This window comes from Embiotoca jacksoni, unplaced genomic scaffold (assembly GCF_022577435.1).
Source record: "Embiotoca jacksoni isolate LCO1_2020_lvr unplaced genomic scaffold, fEmbJac1.0.p SCAF_1, whole genome shotgun sequence".
NCBI classification, from domain to species: Eukaryota; Metazoa; Chordata; class Actinopteri; family Embiotocidae; genus Embiotoca; species Embiotoca jacksoni.
The window spans coordinates 24,179,600-24,195,860 of NW_027185229.1; the positions used below are offsets into that span (position 1 = coordinate 24,179,600).

At 41.7% G+C, this 16,261-nt stretch overlaps 1 protein-coding gene across 5 annotated transcripts in view; it reads left to right on the plus strand.

Moving 5' to 3' along the window:
- Positions 1–16,261, plus strand: part of anks1ab (ankyrin repeat and sterile alpha motif domain containing 1Ab) — a 44,711-nt gene that overhangs the window by 17,970 nt on the left and 10,480 nt on the right. For 4 of the 5 annotated variants that reach the window (XR_011178242.1, XM_069149055.1, XM_069149067.1 and 1 more), the window contains 5 exons: positions 4,989–5,104; positions 10,086–10,184; positions 10,969–11,115; positions 13,759–13,866; positions 14,620–14,790. Coding sequence is in view for 4 of the 5 variants with exons in the window: in XM_069149055.1 (XP_069005156.1) it covers positions 4,989–5,104; positions 10,086–10,184; positions 10,969–11,115; positions 13,759–13,866; positions 14,620–14,790 (641 nt within the window). In the remaining variant the exon portion in view is untranslated. Of the gene's footprint in view, positions 1–3,720; positions 4,284–4,988; positions 5,105–10,085; positions 10,185–10,968; positions 11,116–13,758; positions 13,867–14,619; positions 14,791–16,261 lie in introns of those variants that run through there. The other variant, XM_069149083.1, reaches the window with a different exon arrangement.

Sequence of the window (16,261 nt, forward strand, 5' to 3'; positions counted from 1 at the left end):
AGCTATATGCAGTCTGATTCATGGACTACCAGCATCTGCCAACTACAGCAAGGTGTAACACCCCTCAACCTGAAAAGCAGTGTAGAAACAATAAAGTAATTGTGATTAAAGAATAATGCTGGGAGTAAAAAAAAAAGACAACGAAACCCCACTAAACTTACTTTAAAATTGATTGATGGCCTTAATATTGATTTTATGTTACATTTTACTTTGTCATCAAGTCTGTAACTGTAGAAAAGTAGCATGAAGAAAATGTATTTATTTTTGCCTCGAGAACTAAAACTAATATTATAAAAGTAAAGACATATTCTCCAATTCTTTTTGTGATAATAATAAAACAAACTTTTCTTGTATATCACCTTTCAGAAACAAAGTGCCGGAACACAGTTCTTATAAAATGATTTATAATTGTTGATACTTTCGGCTAAACGGCGATGCCATTTAGTCAAAGCTGGTGTCCCAACATGAGTTTTACTTGTAACTTGAATTCCGGCTCACGTAGCAATCTTATATAAATTGTTATCCAAACAGTTAAGACCTGAAGTTATTCCACATTACGTAAGGGGAAATATGGCGTTCCCCCCCCCACACACACACACACACTTATAGGTGTGTGCTATTTATAGGCCGTGTTTGAAGAATGGCATGCTGAAAGTGTCCCAGATTCAGCTGAGTCATGTAGTCGCTGCTCCGATTTTAATCGGAGATTGTGCACAAGTAGTTCCGCAGGTTGTGAGGAAGCCTTTGTTGCCGTTTTTGTAAGTGTCTCTTAGTAAAGAGGTCATATCTCTTTTTCCACATTGTGATGAAAGGGAACAAACAGGTACCCTTCAGAATAATCACTGGAAGAGGGAAGGAGATGGGAGAGGAGAGGAGAGGGGAGGAGGGATTACACAAAGATGGAAACCTAAATTGTAAATCTTCATACCACTTTCATCTTTTTATTGTGACAGAACTGGGAAAACCTTATCCTCTGTCCCCGTTTTGTGTATTTTCCTCCATCCATTTTCTTTACTTGTTCACTGCTCTTCTCATATCAGAAGTCAATAATGGTCAATTTATATTCTGGATTTTTGGTTGACAAAAATTGTAATGAAATTTTGTACCATTCTGCGCACTCGAGGATGCGGTTGTTTGCGTTGCGTTCCCATCACGGGCGCCTCGATTGTGTGCCAAGAGAGCACTGAGTAAATGAGCTTAAAAAGAGAGGAGTGGTGAGAGAGCACAGCTCACAGCACACAGGAGGGATCGGCTCGGTTTGTGTACAGGCACACTGACTTTCAAAGGAAAAGAGTCCGCCTTCAGTTTCCCTGAATTAATTCAGCTTTGCGGCTCATTTTCTTCACTGCTTGGGTGTGTTGACAAGGAGCTAGTGCTTTTCTCCCGCTCTGATAAAGAGGCACGGCTTTATCTAGGCACAAACTCTACCTCGTCTTCTGTAAATAGGCATTTCTGGGCGCTCGTTGGAGCTAAGTCTAGACCTCACTGTGCTCAAACAGAGCAGAAATCCACTTGGTTAGACTTGGCAGCTTGGGCTGTTTAACAGGGGATAAGACTGTGACCCAGTTCCCCCCCATGGAGGAGCATTGGATACTCTGTCAATCAGTAATTAGGTCCTACTACCGTGGGAGGTGTTGCTGTCCCAAATAAACGGAAGTAATGGCGTGGGGTAGCTGGTATTTTTAACAAGTCTTTGTACGGATATTGTGTCGTAAAAGCCGAGTCTAGTGTGCGACTCAGGAGGAGTTGTGGGATCTTGTAGTGAATCATAATTAGTCCACTTCAATCCTTCTTACTTCCTATTACCATCTTATCTCACCAATATGTTTCATCGCCTCCTCCTCCATTAGTCTTTTTCGAAGTCTTATCTGTCTTGCTCAGTCTCTCCCTCTTTCTTTCTTGCTCCTTCCCTCTGTCCATCATTCTTCTCCTCAGTCAGAGCAAATCTGATAGCAGCCTCTCTTCCTGATAATGAATGATGAGCAACCGCCACTGTGGATGACTGACAGGTCATGGAGACCTGACCTGGCCTTTTACCTGATTGTTAATGCCAGAGAAACGGGGGTATAGGTGGCCTATTACGGAGGAGGTTCAATCAATAGCTCTTCACATTGCTTCCCTCCATTGTCTCTGCTTCTCCTTGCCCTGACTGGCTTACTGACTGGCTGACTACCCGTCTGGGAATGTGAGGTGATTGCAAGCAGCTTGAAAGGCTGCATAATTACACTCTGCCTGCAGCTGTAAGCTGTACCCAGATAGCACCAGCGTTGGACGCAGTAAGCAACCCCGCATAGATGGGTGCTGAAGTCTTTCAGAGTCAGTCAGATGGTGCTGCGTATCAGTCTTTTTATTTTTCACCCAAATCTATCTGAATTTTATATCATACCACTTGCTTATCCAAGCTTTTTCCTGTAAAGTAGCCTCTGTTGTGCTCTAAAAATGGTTGACATGGCATGAGCATCTGGAAATACATAATGGAATTTGCCTTTTTTTCTCTGTCATGCTTGCATGACTGGGTGAGATGGAGAGGAGATGGAGAGGAGACAGGACTTGGACGTGTTTCTCTTCTCTTCTCTTCTCTTCTCTTCTCTTCTCTTCTCTTCTCCAAGTGCATTAGAGACTCTGCTGACTTGAATCAATGCTGCCCCCCCCCCTTATCCTATCATCAAAGTAGGATGTAAATGAATTAAAGCCTTCTGGTATTAAGCAGTGGTTTGAGGAGACTCTTTGTTTCAATATCTGTTTTAGCCCCCCAAACATTGCTGTTGCTCCTGCAGAGCGGGATCGAGGCTCCGTCATCCCTGTACGAGTCATTCTCTGCAGAAAAAGACTGCGATTTTGGGCTCTCGTTGCTTCTTCCTCGCCTCTGTTGGTGGTGTCCTTTCTGCACTGGCAAGATCAGAGTCGCTCTGTGCAATTCTAATCAGTGCAGTGGAGGGAAAAAGGGGGGAGAGGTAGGGTAAGGTTAGAGAGAGACAGACAGAGAAGAGGGAGTATGTATGCATTTGTATGAGGGGAAAAAAGGGGGATACGATTGAAGGGGAAAGGGGGAGAGAGGCAGACAATGAGGAGTGTGTGTGTGTGTGTGTTTGAGAATGAGAGGCAAGGACCGAGACAGACTGAGGGAGAGTGCAAGCCAGGGAGGGAGAGAGGCAGAGGGAAGGGAGTTGATATAGTGTGTGTGAGAGAGAGAGAGGGAGAGGTGGTTACGTGGAGCAGCACCCCACTTCATCAGGCAGCATACGGCAGCTCTGCAGTGCGATCACACAGTGTGGGAATGGGGCTATGAGATCGAGAGTGAGAGAAAGAAAGCAGAGAGAGACCAGAGCAAGTAAGGGGGGGGGGAGTTAAAAAGAAGAGCTTCAGGGATTTGCTCGGATGAAAAAAAGGGGGGGGGGGAGATGAGCACTGAGTCTGTTGCCTGTCGTGGATGTGGGAAGGACGTGGCAGCTGTGGCTGAGGTTGAGGCAGATCTGTTGTGGTCTCCTGTGTTGAAGTAGCCGGCGTCAGGACGTTATGCCCTGTGAGCAGTGAGGGGTAGCAGCAGCAGCAGCGTGTGTGTGAGCCAGGAGCAGCTGCTGTGACTGCATCTGCGCTGCCTGCATGTCTCAGACAGGCAGGGGATGCAGCAAACCTCTGCCCTGAGCACAGAGGCTGCTAGCTGTACCCAGCGAGGAGAAGAACCAGGTGGGCTGGGGGGTGGGAGCGGGGGGCGGGGGGGGGCGCCTGCCTTAGGAAGGAGCTAGCTTAACCTGCACTGTGGTCCTGCAGTGATCCTCGCTTCAGAGTCGAGAGGCTCACCTGCCGTCTGTTGGATTTGAACCTGGATTTACTGGCTTTGAGAGATGAGAAGCACGTTCTGTGGTGGAGCCGCACAGCCAGCAGCCTGCTGAAGAGTGTGAATGCTGGGCAGCACAGGGAGCACTGGCACCACCGAGGACGCAGAGCCTTTTTTCACTGGCAGACAGCCTACCTGGAGCTTTATCAAGGAATCTATACTTGGATTTGATTATGAATTGAGGAGTTTGGATTCAGCACACTGTGGAAATTCTAAGCCAACGTTTCTTTGATGTAGGATTTACAATATGTCTACCTGACCGTACCCCGTGTGGCTCTGGAGTAAGGACAAAATATGATTTAAGCAAATGTGTATTCATTAATCAAAAATAACATGAGTACCTCATCAGTACTTTAGAATGCTGCTACCTTCATTGTATGAGCCTTGTCCTAGCTCTCAAAGAGGTTGACCAATGAAGCCATGGGACTCAGCCAGAGCTTTACAAGTATGTGGTGAAAACCCTGACAAATTCATTTTGGGGGAACTGAATATTTCTGTGTTACATCCTGATGGAGTAATTTCTGATTTTAGAATAAATGACGGGGATATTTTTAGCAGAGTAAATGATGTGTGATATATATAAATGTCTGATTCAGTGATAAATAATTTCCATTTTCCCTCTGCCTGAAAATGATCTGGTCTCTTGACTTGTAGTGTTCAGTATTATGTTTTTGGACTAGGTAGGCACTTATTTTTAAACTCGCTCATCTGCTCACTAAAGGAATGTTTAGTGAGCCCTGTTTGTTGGAAGATGCCGTAGTGGCTCAGTCCAACATAACTAACAATACCAAGCTTCAGATGGGCTTCCTTCCCTGCACTACCTCCACCCTCGCCTGACATTTTTAGTCAGTCACACCAACACCAGTGGGTGTTTATTAGCCTAGTCAGTTCCCTGCAGGGCTTGAGCGGTGCCTGCAGCACTTCCTACCCTCCTCCTGTGTTTGAGTTTAGCCGGGCCCCCGCCTGTTCTGTGGGAGCCCCTCACCCCCGGCCTGGACCCTGTCTCCCCCCCATCCCGCCTGGTGCTGCTGCACTCGGCTCTGCCTCTGCTGGCCGAGGATGATGTGGCAATGCCATGTGTCGTCCTCTGAGTGCCGCTGCTACCGGCTGAACGGCTTCTCCCTGCTGAAGCGCTTCCCTCTCTCGGCAGATGGGGCCTGTGGTAAAGCCCTGGACCAGCCGGTGGGAGAGTGGCTGGAGCATGTGGGGCTGCCGCAGTACGAGAGCAAGTTCCTGCTCAATGGCTTTGACGACCTACGATTCATGGTGAGTCACCTGCAGCATGTCATCCCAGGGGTCAGTTCCACTTTACATCAACCTGTCTCTCCCTCTGTCAACCTAGCCGCATTTGTCTTTTCATGTCACCACTCTGCTCTCTCACCCACTGCTGCCTCTTAGTAGCTCCACCCCCCCCCCCCTTCTTTCTGTTTCTCACTCACCCCTTCACCCTTTCTCTTCCTTCGTAACACTTTCCCCTCTCCCCCTTCATAACTCCTCTTCACCCTCTGTGCAGTGCATGACCCTGCTTAGATTTATGGCCCCTCGCTGAATCCCCTTAAAGAGTATGGGCTGTCACCAATGGCAAGATGAATGACAACCAAATCACATTCAGTTTTTTTTTTTTTTTTTTTTCTCCAAGCATTCCCAATCATGCGATCTCATCTATTGTACAATTCTTCAGTTACCTCTTCCCCCTGTATTGAAGTCTCTGATTTACAGCTACTGGACTTGACCTCTGTGTATAAAGTCAGATAACTAGAACAAACAATCCTCCATTTAAACACACTGGTTTATTCCAAACACACTTTGCATGGTTGCATGCCAAATCTCACTAAATCCTCCACCCATTATACTCAGTACTGTGGTTGTGGTGCTTCGCAGACAGTTTTGCAATAACTGCACAATGTGTGATTACGCAGCAGCAGCATGCTCCAGCACTTTATACCCATAAATGGAAAGGATTTAGTTACACATGTTTGCATGCAGACATTTCTTTTTGCTAAATTTGTTATTTAGCCACTAAATAAATGATCAAAATCCACATACATTTTCCACCAAAAACCTGATGCAGATAAATGTTTCTGAAAATAACACATTTTTCTCAAATGTTTTAAATTTTTTTAATCCCTCAAACAGATTAAATGGTTATGAATTAATTTTAATGCAGCCCAAAATATGTCCACAATCTGACTACAAGTGCTATTATGTTTCCTGGAAAGTAACTTGATATTGCAATTGGCAGTGAGTGTAAAAAAAAACAAAACCAAAAAAAAAAACACCATTACATTTTCCATCCACCGGTCATGTTTCTCTGAAAACATGGTTGTATGCTGTAAATAGTTGGCACGCAGCGTAAATGTAGATGTTTCTCAGATCACAGAGCTGTATTAGCACCATGTGTTATATGTTACATCTGTTTGTCACAGCTGAGCTCAGTTAAGTAAGACCAGCTAGCTCAGACAAAAAGTGCTTCTATTCACAAAGCATTCCAGTTAAGAAGTGCTGCTCTCTGCTCTGCTTTTCTTTCTGGGCAAGCGTGTGATCACAGTATAATGGAAGTCCTTAAGAACATGTGATTACTCCGACTGTGAATGTGGTGCCGCTACAAACTGTGGACTTGGAGATTTGTATTTGTTAAAAAGGTGAGACCGAGGCTCGAGCCATGTGTGTGTTTGTAGTAAAGGAGTTCAGTAAGGGTGGGTTATATGGATTACAGTTAGAACAATATATCACTTATCTAATGACTAATAATAATGCCAATATACTTGTATTGAGTTTTAGGACACAAGACAGCTCAGTATTGCCAAAGATATGTTTGAAATAATTCAGAAACTGAGATTTATAAATGTGATGTCATAGTTTGTCCACAAGACCATAGTGGCAAGTTTATTTTTCCAATCATGTCATGCATGCTTAGTACATATTAGGGATGCATTCATCCAGCAGTTCACCTCACAATACCTCAACTCAGGGTTTCTGCTGAAACTCGGTGCTGATCCCATACTAGTTCTGTGCTTTGCCAACTTTAGAATCGCCATACCTCACTGCTTCTGACTCATAAGAACGTTTTTTTTTTTTTCAATATAAGGTTACATGAGGTGATGGGGCTCTAAAAACTTAGGTGGTGTCCCATCATGACTGTGGGTCATATTGGGACACCAACATAAGGTCAGTATTGGAACAGATACTAATCTGACATATTCAATCAGTCCATGCTTAGTACATGTTGTAGTCACAACAAAAACAAACGTATAAAGGATTATTATCAAAATTAATATTACAGATGAATAATAATCAGATTTTTTTTCATGTAGTTAGCAGCCTAAAATTCCTCTGGGGTTTAATATGGATAAAATCTTTCATCTTTGTAAGTGAAATATCATTATATATTGCAAAAATAATATGTAGTTTATCACGGTAGAGTATTTTCTTGAAGAAATGACTGTTCATAAAATTGGAATAATAGTTTGGCATTAATCTTGTAAATTGAATGTGATCCAAAAGGTACCCAATTCAATTGATGTAGAAATCCGGTAAATCCAGTGTTACCATAAATCAGTCCTTCATATTGATTTGCTACATAAATTACACAGCCTAATACATCCAGAGCTATTAGAGAGACGGCTACCTCATTGTAAACCAAATAAAAATATCTCAACCCACATAGCAAATTTTTAATTGTAGATGTATCACTAAAAACTGTGGAGTTATGTAGAGCATTTATAAAGAAAACCAATCAACCTCCTTGTCTGATTGGGCTTGAAGTTTCCATGTTGAATTTCCAGGACATGATGTGATGAGGACTGCGGGCCATTAGGCATTCTGATGCTCATTCACATGCCACACCTAATGTGTCTGCTGAAGTTGACGCATGAAGGAAATAAATCATTATCTTCACAAGGCAAACTAGCCATGGATATTTACAAGGATGTGGAGGTTGCAACCAAGAAAAAGGTCATAGTCAGGCAGACATTGTGAATGTTTAATATTGTGCCCTTTTAGATTGTGCCAGACTTCCCTCAGATGTGATCAATCTAACTGAACTTGAATATCAGACGTAATTTGTGGGATTCATTGCAAAGACGAGTAGGTTGCTCAGTAGAGGGCAGCACTGTGGCTCGTCTTCCATTCAGTGTCATGTTTGAGTGCGTTTATGTAATAGCACCACGTTAAAGGAAAACACAATGAAGCCCAGACAAAAGTGTACAAATACTTGGCCACATCTGAGACTCGCTTCACATAAAACCAAGATTGGAGTAAACCCAAGGCAGATGATGTTGTTGTTGTTTTTTTGTTTTTTTTTAACACGCACTGTCATTCGTAAGCCCAGAGGAAAATGAAAACCCTCCTCAGTCTAATTCTGCAGTGACAGGAGTCTCAGCATGCGAGCCTTACTCTGCCTACAAACCACGGCTGTCACAGCAGAAGATATACTGTACTGTGCTGCTTGGAAAGTTTCCTCTGGCCCGCCCACCAGAGCAAGAGAGCAGGTGTCACATGAGACGTCAAGCCTTTCTGCATGTGATGAGTGCTCTAAGATGCAGCTTTTGAGGGATCATAAATTATGAAAAGCAGTGTGCCCATTCTCATTTTTACACTATGACTATCATTTTGTGCTTCTTTCAAGCTACTACAAATGGGGCGCCCATGGCTTTTGTTTTCCTGGCCTTCATGCCCACGCATTTAATTTTAGTATGAATTTTTCACATAATTTGTTTTTTTCATTTCTTTCCTTTAGCGTTATGCTTTAATTCTCTAAAGTACAAAACAATGTGGCAGCGAGACAAACTGTCTAGTGCAGAACTTGGAAGTTCCCCATCATGCATCTCTCCTGTATTAATATTGCATAAAACTCTGTAGCCCTTTCTTTTCAAATGTTATGTGAAACTGAACATACTATAACAGGAGACCTTTTTCTCCCTGCCAGTTAATTGTTTTGCCCACTAACTCTTGGGGGGGGGGGGGGAAGTAACAAAGTTAGATTTTTCTGAACGATTCCTCCGTGAGGCAGCAATAGAGCAATTATAATTCACCGTTTCCTTAACTGAGTGCATTTAGTGAGATGAAGGACTTCTACCATGGCTACATCTGCAAATCCTATCGTATTAAATCACACTACCATAACTCATAAGCCATGTAAGAACTGAACCATACATTCCCGTCACACGTTTCAAATGCAGCATGAAATATTATGTTTTCTAATTCTCCTGAGGCATCATCAAATTCAAACCATTAATAAAAGTGGAGTATCTATTTTTGGCCTCCCTTGCATCAGACCCCGCTTCATTTTGACCTTTATTCTCGCGATCAGTGAGTAATCTACCAACTGCGCCCTGATACAGGCCCGTGAATACTGCTGCATTGTGCTCTGAAGCCAATCCAGCGAGAGCAGATTGAGTAAAGACTACAGAGCATTTTAACATTGTTGGCCGGGAAGAATCAATCTGCGGCAGTCCACAGGGGAAACCGCTTAGCTTCACATTTTCATAGTTCTCCTTGTATCTCCAGTCCTGCTTATAAACTGGAATAAGATGACAAAGCAACTGGAGCTGCAAATGAATATGAGCAGCTCCAAGAAATAGACAAGAATCTGCTTTACAGCCAAGATTTCAGGATGTGGGGAACAATTACTGCTCATTGTTTCCATGTCCTAAATTAAGGAAAAGTTAGAAAATGTTGGGAAATATTTTAATTCCCTCTCGGATAGTTCAGTGTCCCTCAATGAAACGCAGCAGTAAAGGGATCTTGTAGACGCTGCTGCAGTTATGAAGCCTTTGTTCCCTCTGAGTCGCACCAGATTAGATTGATTACTCTTGGCATGCACAATTTATTTGACTTCATTGTCCTCCCACTCTCTTCTTACTGCTTGTGTCAGAGATGTGCATGTTCTGCTTGTGTGTGCATGTTGTGAATGTCAAGAGCAAGTGTGTAATTGTACAGCAACAATTTAACCCTGGTAGTTAGATTAAACGAGAACAAAAATTATACTTTTATTGACCTGTTTGGTAATGTATGTATGTATGTGTAAATATTGTTTGTGTATGAATGAGATATACTGTATAACAGATAACTGATTTGATTTTTATTATGCTTTTGTACTCTGTACATATTGTATATTGTCTCTGCGTGTGTGCTTGCGTGTTCGTGTTGTTTGCATGCATGTATGTCTGATGACTTTGTCTGTGTGTGCGCGCCTGTGTGTGAATGTGTTTATTTGTGTGTCTCTCTTGTGTTTGTGCACGCGCAGGGAAGTAACGTGATGGAGGACCTGGATCTCAGAGACATCGGGATCACTGACCCGGGACACCGAAAGAAAATCCTCCACGCAGCACGCAGCTTGCCCAAGGTACTTGACGTCATAACTTATCCTCTGAGCTGACGACCAACAGTGACTGACAGTGTCTCAGAAAAATACAAATAAATAACAAAAGCAGATGAGCCAAAAATAGATGAATAAAGGGAAATAAGGTCTTGGATTGTGGATAGATACAAATTTTACTGTTCACCTGAACATTTTTAAGCTAGGTGAATTCAAGTCAAAAGTGTATGAAGGTAATAATAATGCTTTATTAAAAATGGAACAAAATCATGTGTTGCATTATAGTTGTTATTTGTATTTTATTACTTTTTTTGAAAAGAGATTCATACCTTCTGTAAAGTGGGTTAATAAAGACTGGTTTAACTTATATTGTCAGTGTAAAGTATAAATATGTTGTAGCTGATAAAATGCAGGAAGGGTAGAAAAATGTGTTGATATTTCTGAACGAGAATGATGAGTCTTCTTGTGACTCTGAAATTAAATACAGTTTTTAGCTAAATGCTGACATCATCATACTAACATTCTCAGCCTGTTTTTGCTGCACAATTGCAGTATTAGACAAATTCCAATTTTAATCTGAAGATGAGAAATGGGTCAATTAACAGTCAAGTGATCCCGAAAGTCATCTTCTGGGGACCATGAATATCTGTACATAATTTCATGGCAACAGATATTTCAGCCAAGTGGTAGACTGATCGACCAACTGCGACGTAGAAATGAAACCCTAATTGGAAAAGAACATGTACATTTCTAATTAAGTCCTCACTTTAAGTTACAATCCGTGCTTACTTACACGCGTCTGTCTCCGTAGGTAAAAGCACTGGGCTGTGATGGCAGCACATCTCTCGCCTCCTGGCTGGACGGTCTTGGCCTGCATGAATATCTTCCCAACTTTCTTTCAAGTGGCTACCGCACACTGGAGTGTGTTAAGAACCTTTGGGAGCTGGAGATCGTCAATGTAAGAAACCACTAATTATTTACCCCGTGTTGAAAAACCGCAGTGGGAATTCGTAGTCCTCAGCTTTCAGATCTGTGACGTTGTGGGTCAGTTTTCACAGACTCTGTCTCCTTCATGACAAGACCACCTTGATTGAGGTCAAGGAGCACTTGAAATGGCAGTGCTGAAATATCAGAGTAGCGCTCAGTGGTTTTGACAATGTTGCTGCTGTAGTTTTATGCAAATGACTCCATCACTGACTAATTAGAAGATACTTAACAGATAATGTAAAAGCAAGGAGCGAAGTAGTGACTGATGACTGTGAATTATGTAATTTGGTTTTATCTTGATGGAAATATTGTAACATTTTATGATAATGAGTAATTACAAAATAGGACTAATTTATTATAGGAAACGGATTGTTGAGGTTGTAGTGAGATGCATGTCCCAGTTTTGTTTCAACACGTGTGCAGGTGATGAGTTGTCTGTTTCTGTATGTCCAGAGTACAGCAGTGTTTTCTCAAAGGGTTTCTCAGATAAACCTCAGTGGGGGTTGAAAAGATGATTAAAGGAATCTCTGATCTTTTAAAGGTTCAGTGTGTAGGATTTAGGGGAATCTATAGGTAAACATGGAATATACTCTTTATGTTTTCATGAGTGTAAACTCAATTGAAACTAAGAATCATTGTGTTGTTGTTATCTTAGAATGAGCTCTTCATATCTTCACAGGAAGCGGGAGCCCGCTATGGTGCACTGCAATGTTTGTATACTATCCCAGAATGAACAAACCAAGCACCGACTCTAGAGAAGGCTTTTTAGTTTTTTTTTGCGGGTTTCGTGGTCGCCGCTGATCAGGGATCTCCAATCTTTTTATTTATTTTTTTCCCCTCTGGGAGCTAATTCAATTCTGGGAGCTACATATCAAGCTCTCGGACACTAACATTTATTCACATAGCTGAGCTTCACTAAACCAGCTGAATAAGCTTCTTTTTTTAAATTTTTTTAAATTTTTTATGTGAACAATAAAAAAATGGATAGTCAACACACATACTCAACCTGGCTGGAGAGTCTTGCCGTATATTCTTGATTCAGGCCAGGGGTGTTCAGTTGTTTGCAATCTGCAACATCAACACCTGCTGCCACTAAATCCTACCAACTGGTCCTTTCGTTTCTTGTGAAGCACGCGATCATTTTGGCTCATATGCTAAAAGTTATTCCCCTCAAACCATCTGAGAAGGACAAATTCCTCTGCAGCTAACCAATCACTGCCTGTGACGAAGGTTTGAAAGTGGCCATGGTCTTGTTTGAAAGTAATCTAACCTACACCTGCTTTATTTACATAGTGAACATTTCGCTATTTGTTGTTTTTGACTAAATGCAGATGTCATCTGACTTGGTGGAACACTTATCTACTGCAGTTAGATAGTTGGTATATACATAGTTATGTACTACTAATCACCTGGGATCTAGCTTGCTACCAATGCTGTTTTTTTTTTTATTGGCAGAGATCTCACAAAGTGAAATGTTAGAGTTTGTATCAGTGGTGACGACCAGTTTGTATGAAAGATGGTATTGTGTTGAATGACAGACAATCAGAGAAGCAAAGCAGATGATCCAATATGGTTGAAAATAAATCTGAAAGATCCGTTTATAGCTGAGAATGAGTGTGTTGAAAGCTTTCATATTTTTCCGTCTTGTCACTGTGCGTTTATCACAACCAGACCCACGAACAAACAAAGACAGTGGTGGTGAAATAGCAACAGCTGCAGTAGCAACAGGAAAGCAGCAGTCAAGCATGCTGTCTGTGCCGTGTGTGAGGGATGGTGTCCGGCAGACTGCGATGCAGCATTACATTTTTCTCTTATTCCACACACCTCATGCGTACTGGGATTCTGCACCTGATGATGAGAACGGCAGCAAAAATCCAGCGTACAGACCAGTTACCTCTTGCCTCCGACTCCCGCTGGATAAATAATTGAAGCCTTCAGACGGAGAATCATGTGAGCCTGTTGTGGTAGATTTTGTACCGGGAACATAATTGCAAATGTAACATTAATCACTCAACATCCGCCTCTACTGCATGAGCATTAATGTTAATAGCCAATTATGGAAATTTACAGTTTTAAGATAATGAGTTTTGACTACATAAAATTAACCTACAGTTCCTCCAGAGATGATTTTAGATATACTAGCTGAAATGGCCTTTGAAAAAGGTTTAAAGAGACACACACTCTGCATAGATGTGTTGCAGTGTTAAAATACATGCGTATTCAAATTGTGACAAATGAAATGCACGTCATCCAAAAACCTTTTGCTTATTTCTATTTTACATGCCATCGTCCCAAATATCGGTGAGGTCGTGTTTTTTTTTTTTTTTTTTTAGCAATATGTCCAAAAATGGGTCGTGAATTATAGAGTGTCCCAAGAAGAAGACAGTGCTGTACTTTAAGCTTACGGCAAAACAGATTGAGGCTGAATTATTGACGAGAGTCATTTCTGTTTGCCTGTGGATGTCTGCCAGTGAGGGGTGCATGCCACCAATTCTGTCAGTGTGTTTTGGATACATCTCTGTTAGCTTCGTTTAAATAAATTCTGTTGTGTGAGATATCGCTGTGATGGTGCACTGGAAAGTCTCATACTCTGTCCTCACGTCGTCCTCTCCAGGTTATTAAGATTGGTCCTCTGGGTCACAGGAAAAGGATCATTGCCTCTCTAGCAGAGAGACCGTACGAAGAGGCTCCGACTAAGTCCCGTCGTCTGTCCCCAATTTTGGTAAGACTGGTGATGTGGAATTTGATAGAGTTTGCATTCAATATTTATCATTAGGTCTTCATTTGGTGGCTATGATTTGATGTGTAGTCTGTCTATAATCCACAAACATACAGTGCAATCCAAGGAGGATGTTTTAATCTAAAGCACTCCACGTCAGCGAGGACTGCAGCAGTCTTGGTGCTACTATTTAACCACTGAAGTGCAGAAACATACTGTCCCCGCTAATTTGGTTAATAGACTAGATATGCCTAATGTGTGCAATTAAGAAGGGTCGCTCTGCATATGCCTTCAATACAACCCATATTTAGTGTCACTGTCTGTATATAAAAAAAAAAAAAAATCCTTTATTGGAAATTGGTTCAAGTTTACTTGTGTTGTTACATTTAAGTAAACATTGATGTTACCATCCCTTTAAAACAACATCCAGGCAGAGCTGAAGAGCAAAGTTAAACAGCATGACATGGCGAGCCTTGTTTCTATGCCAGCGTCATTTTGTGAGAAAATAGATCCTTTTCTTTCTGCTGCGGAAATCTAATTTTGGAATAAGATTCTTCAATATCATTATGTTCACAACAGTTAAATACTCAGGGCTGATTTCCCAGGCAGATTAAACCGGCCTAAAAAGAATTGAGAATCTCCACGGAAGAGGCTCTTTTGTCGAGGATTAAGCTTGGATGTAGACCAGGGAAACCAGCCCGTGTAGACAGCGTTGTCAAGTCATTAATCTGTCTTGTGTGTGTGTGTGTGTGTCAGTTCCATGACCTCCTGTCCCAGACCACGTCTCCCCTCAGTCAGCTGGACCCATACACCAGTCGCTCCATGGACATGCTCCTGCCCCTGACTGAGTCGGACCGGAGGCGGAGAGGAGCCGACCAAGACTGCAGTGTATCTCTGCGTTCTTATTGTGAGAGGCCGCGCTCTGTGGTGAGTTCCACCTTCTTTCACTTGAATGCTGTACAAAGTGAGATGTGTAAGGATGTCGCTCAGATGTTGAATTACATGGTAGTGGGCAGAGTCAGTCAACCACCGTTAAATGTGACCGTGACTAGTAAACCAAGGCTCATTAATTCGACAGTATACCTTCTCTGTATGAGTGTTGGATTTTTAATATTATTTTTGCATCAATACAATGGAACACTTTGATTAATTAGGAATTTAATTTGCTGGTTTGCCAAAAAGGTACATTGCGATATTCACGATATTAATTTTTTTTTTTTTTGCCCATTTGTACATGACTGTTAAAGGGTTTTCCATACAATTTTCTATAAAAGTTTTATAATGAGTCTAAATAATATAGGGAAAAGTGATATTTTGAAGCTTTGCCGTGCTTCTTCTGGCTGAAAAACTGCACCCTGTTATATGTATTTAAGACACTGTCTAGTGTAGGTAGCTGATTTCAGCTAAGCATCCTAGATGGCTGGGTAATTTGGATGAATTCATTCAAGTTCCAACATTGATATGCATAAAAAAAAAGGAAAATATGGGCAAAATAGCAGATGAAATCATCTGAAATGCAACAAACATTTCTTCACATAAAAGCCCAAAAACTTGGCTGACAAATTTCCTTTTGACTTGTTGTTTGTTTTTTTTTAACAAGAATTTGCATAGAATCAATCATGTTGACGAATAAATTGTCTCCGAAATTCAAAACATGACGGTATTAAATTATAGCCCTGCCCTACAGCTGTTTCTGATGTCTGTTGACTGCCATGTTTTTAGTTCCACCTCCATGAATTTCTTGGGCTCCTCTGTAAGAGAAAGAACCACGAATAACTCGATGATCAAATTTTAGCATTTGTTAAAGGTCAAACTAAGACACAAACATTGGAGCTGGCATGCCGGGTTTCTGACTCAGAGGCCAAAGAGAAAACAGAGGAGCATCCACAAATACGGAAAATGCTGCACTGCTCAAAGACGTGTAAAATTATTACTTTTCCTTTTCAAACAACCTTAGCGTATTATCATGGGGATATTTTATTCTGATGAGTAATTTAGGAATGAGCTGGGGTCAGCCGACATTGACCTAAAGGGCCAGCAAACATGAATATTTAAAAGCCTACTAGCACACAGAAAGGAGTTACCTTAAAGTGCTGACCAGACAGACTTCAGTTGCCTTCACACTAAAGTACAGCTTCTTTTTACCTCCCCACCTTTACTGAGACACACATTATTCTTCAGTCAATGAGGCTACACATTTGCTTTTCAAATCTTAAAATAGTGCACAAAATACAGTGTCTTACCATATAATTATTGTGTATACTGGCTGAGATGTAGATCTGTGAGATAAGAGGCCTAACACAAGAAATCCTTTTGCTGTCCTACAGAATAATTTCATGTGTTTCGTGTCACAAATCTCAGTTTAGTGCCTTCTTTTCATTTGCATTCACCCAGCCTG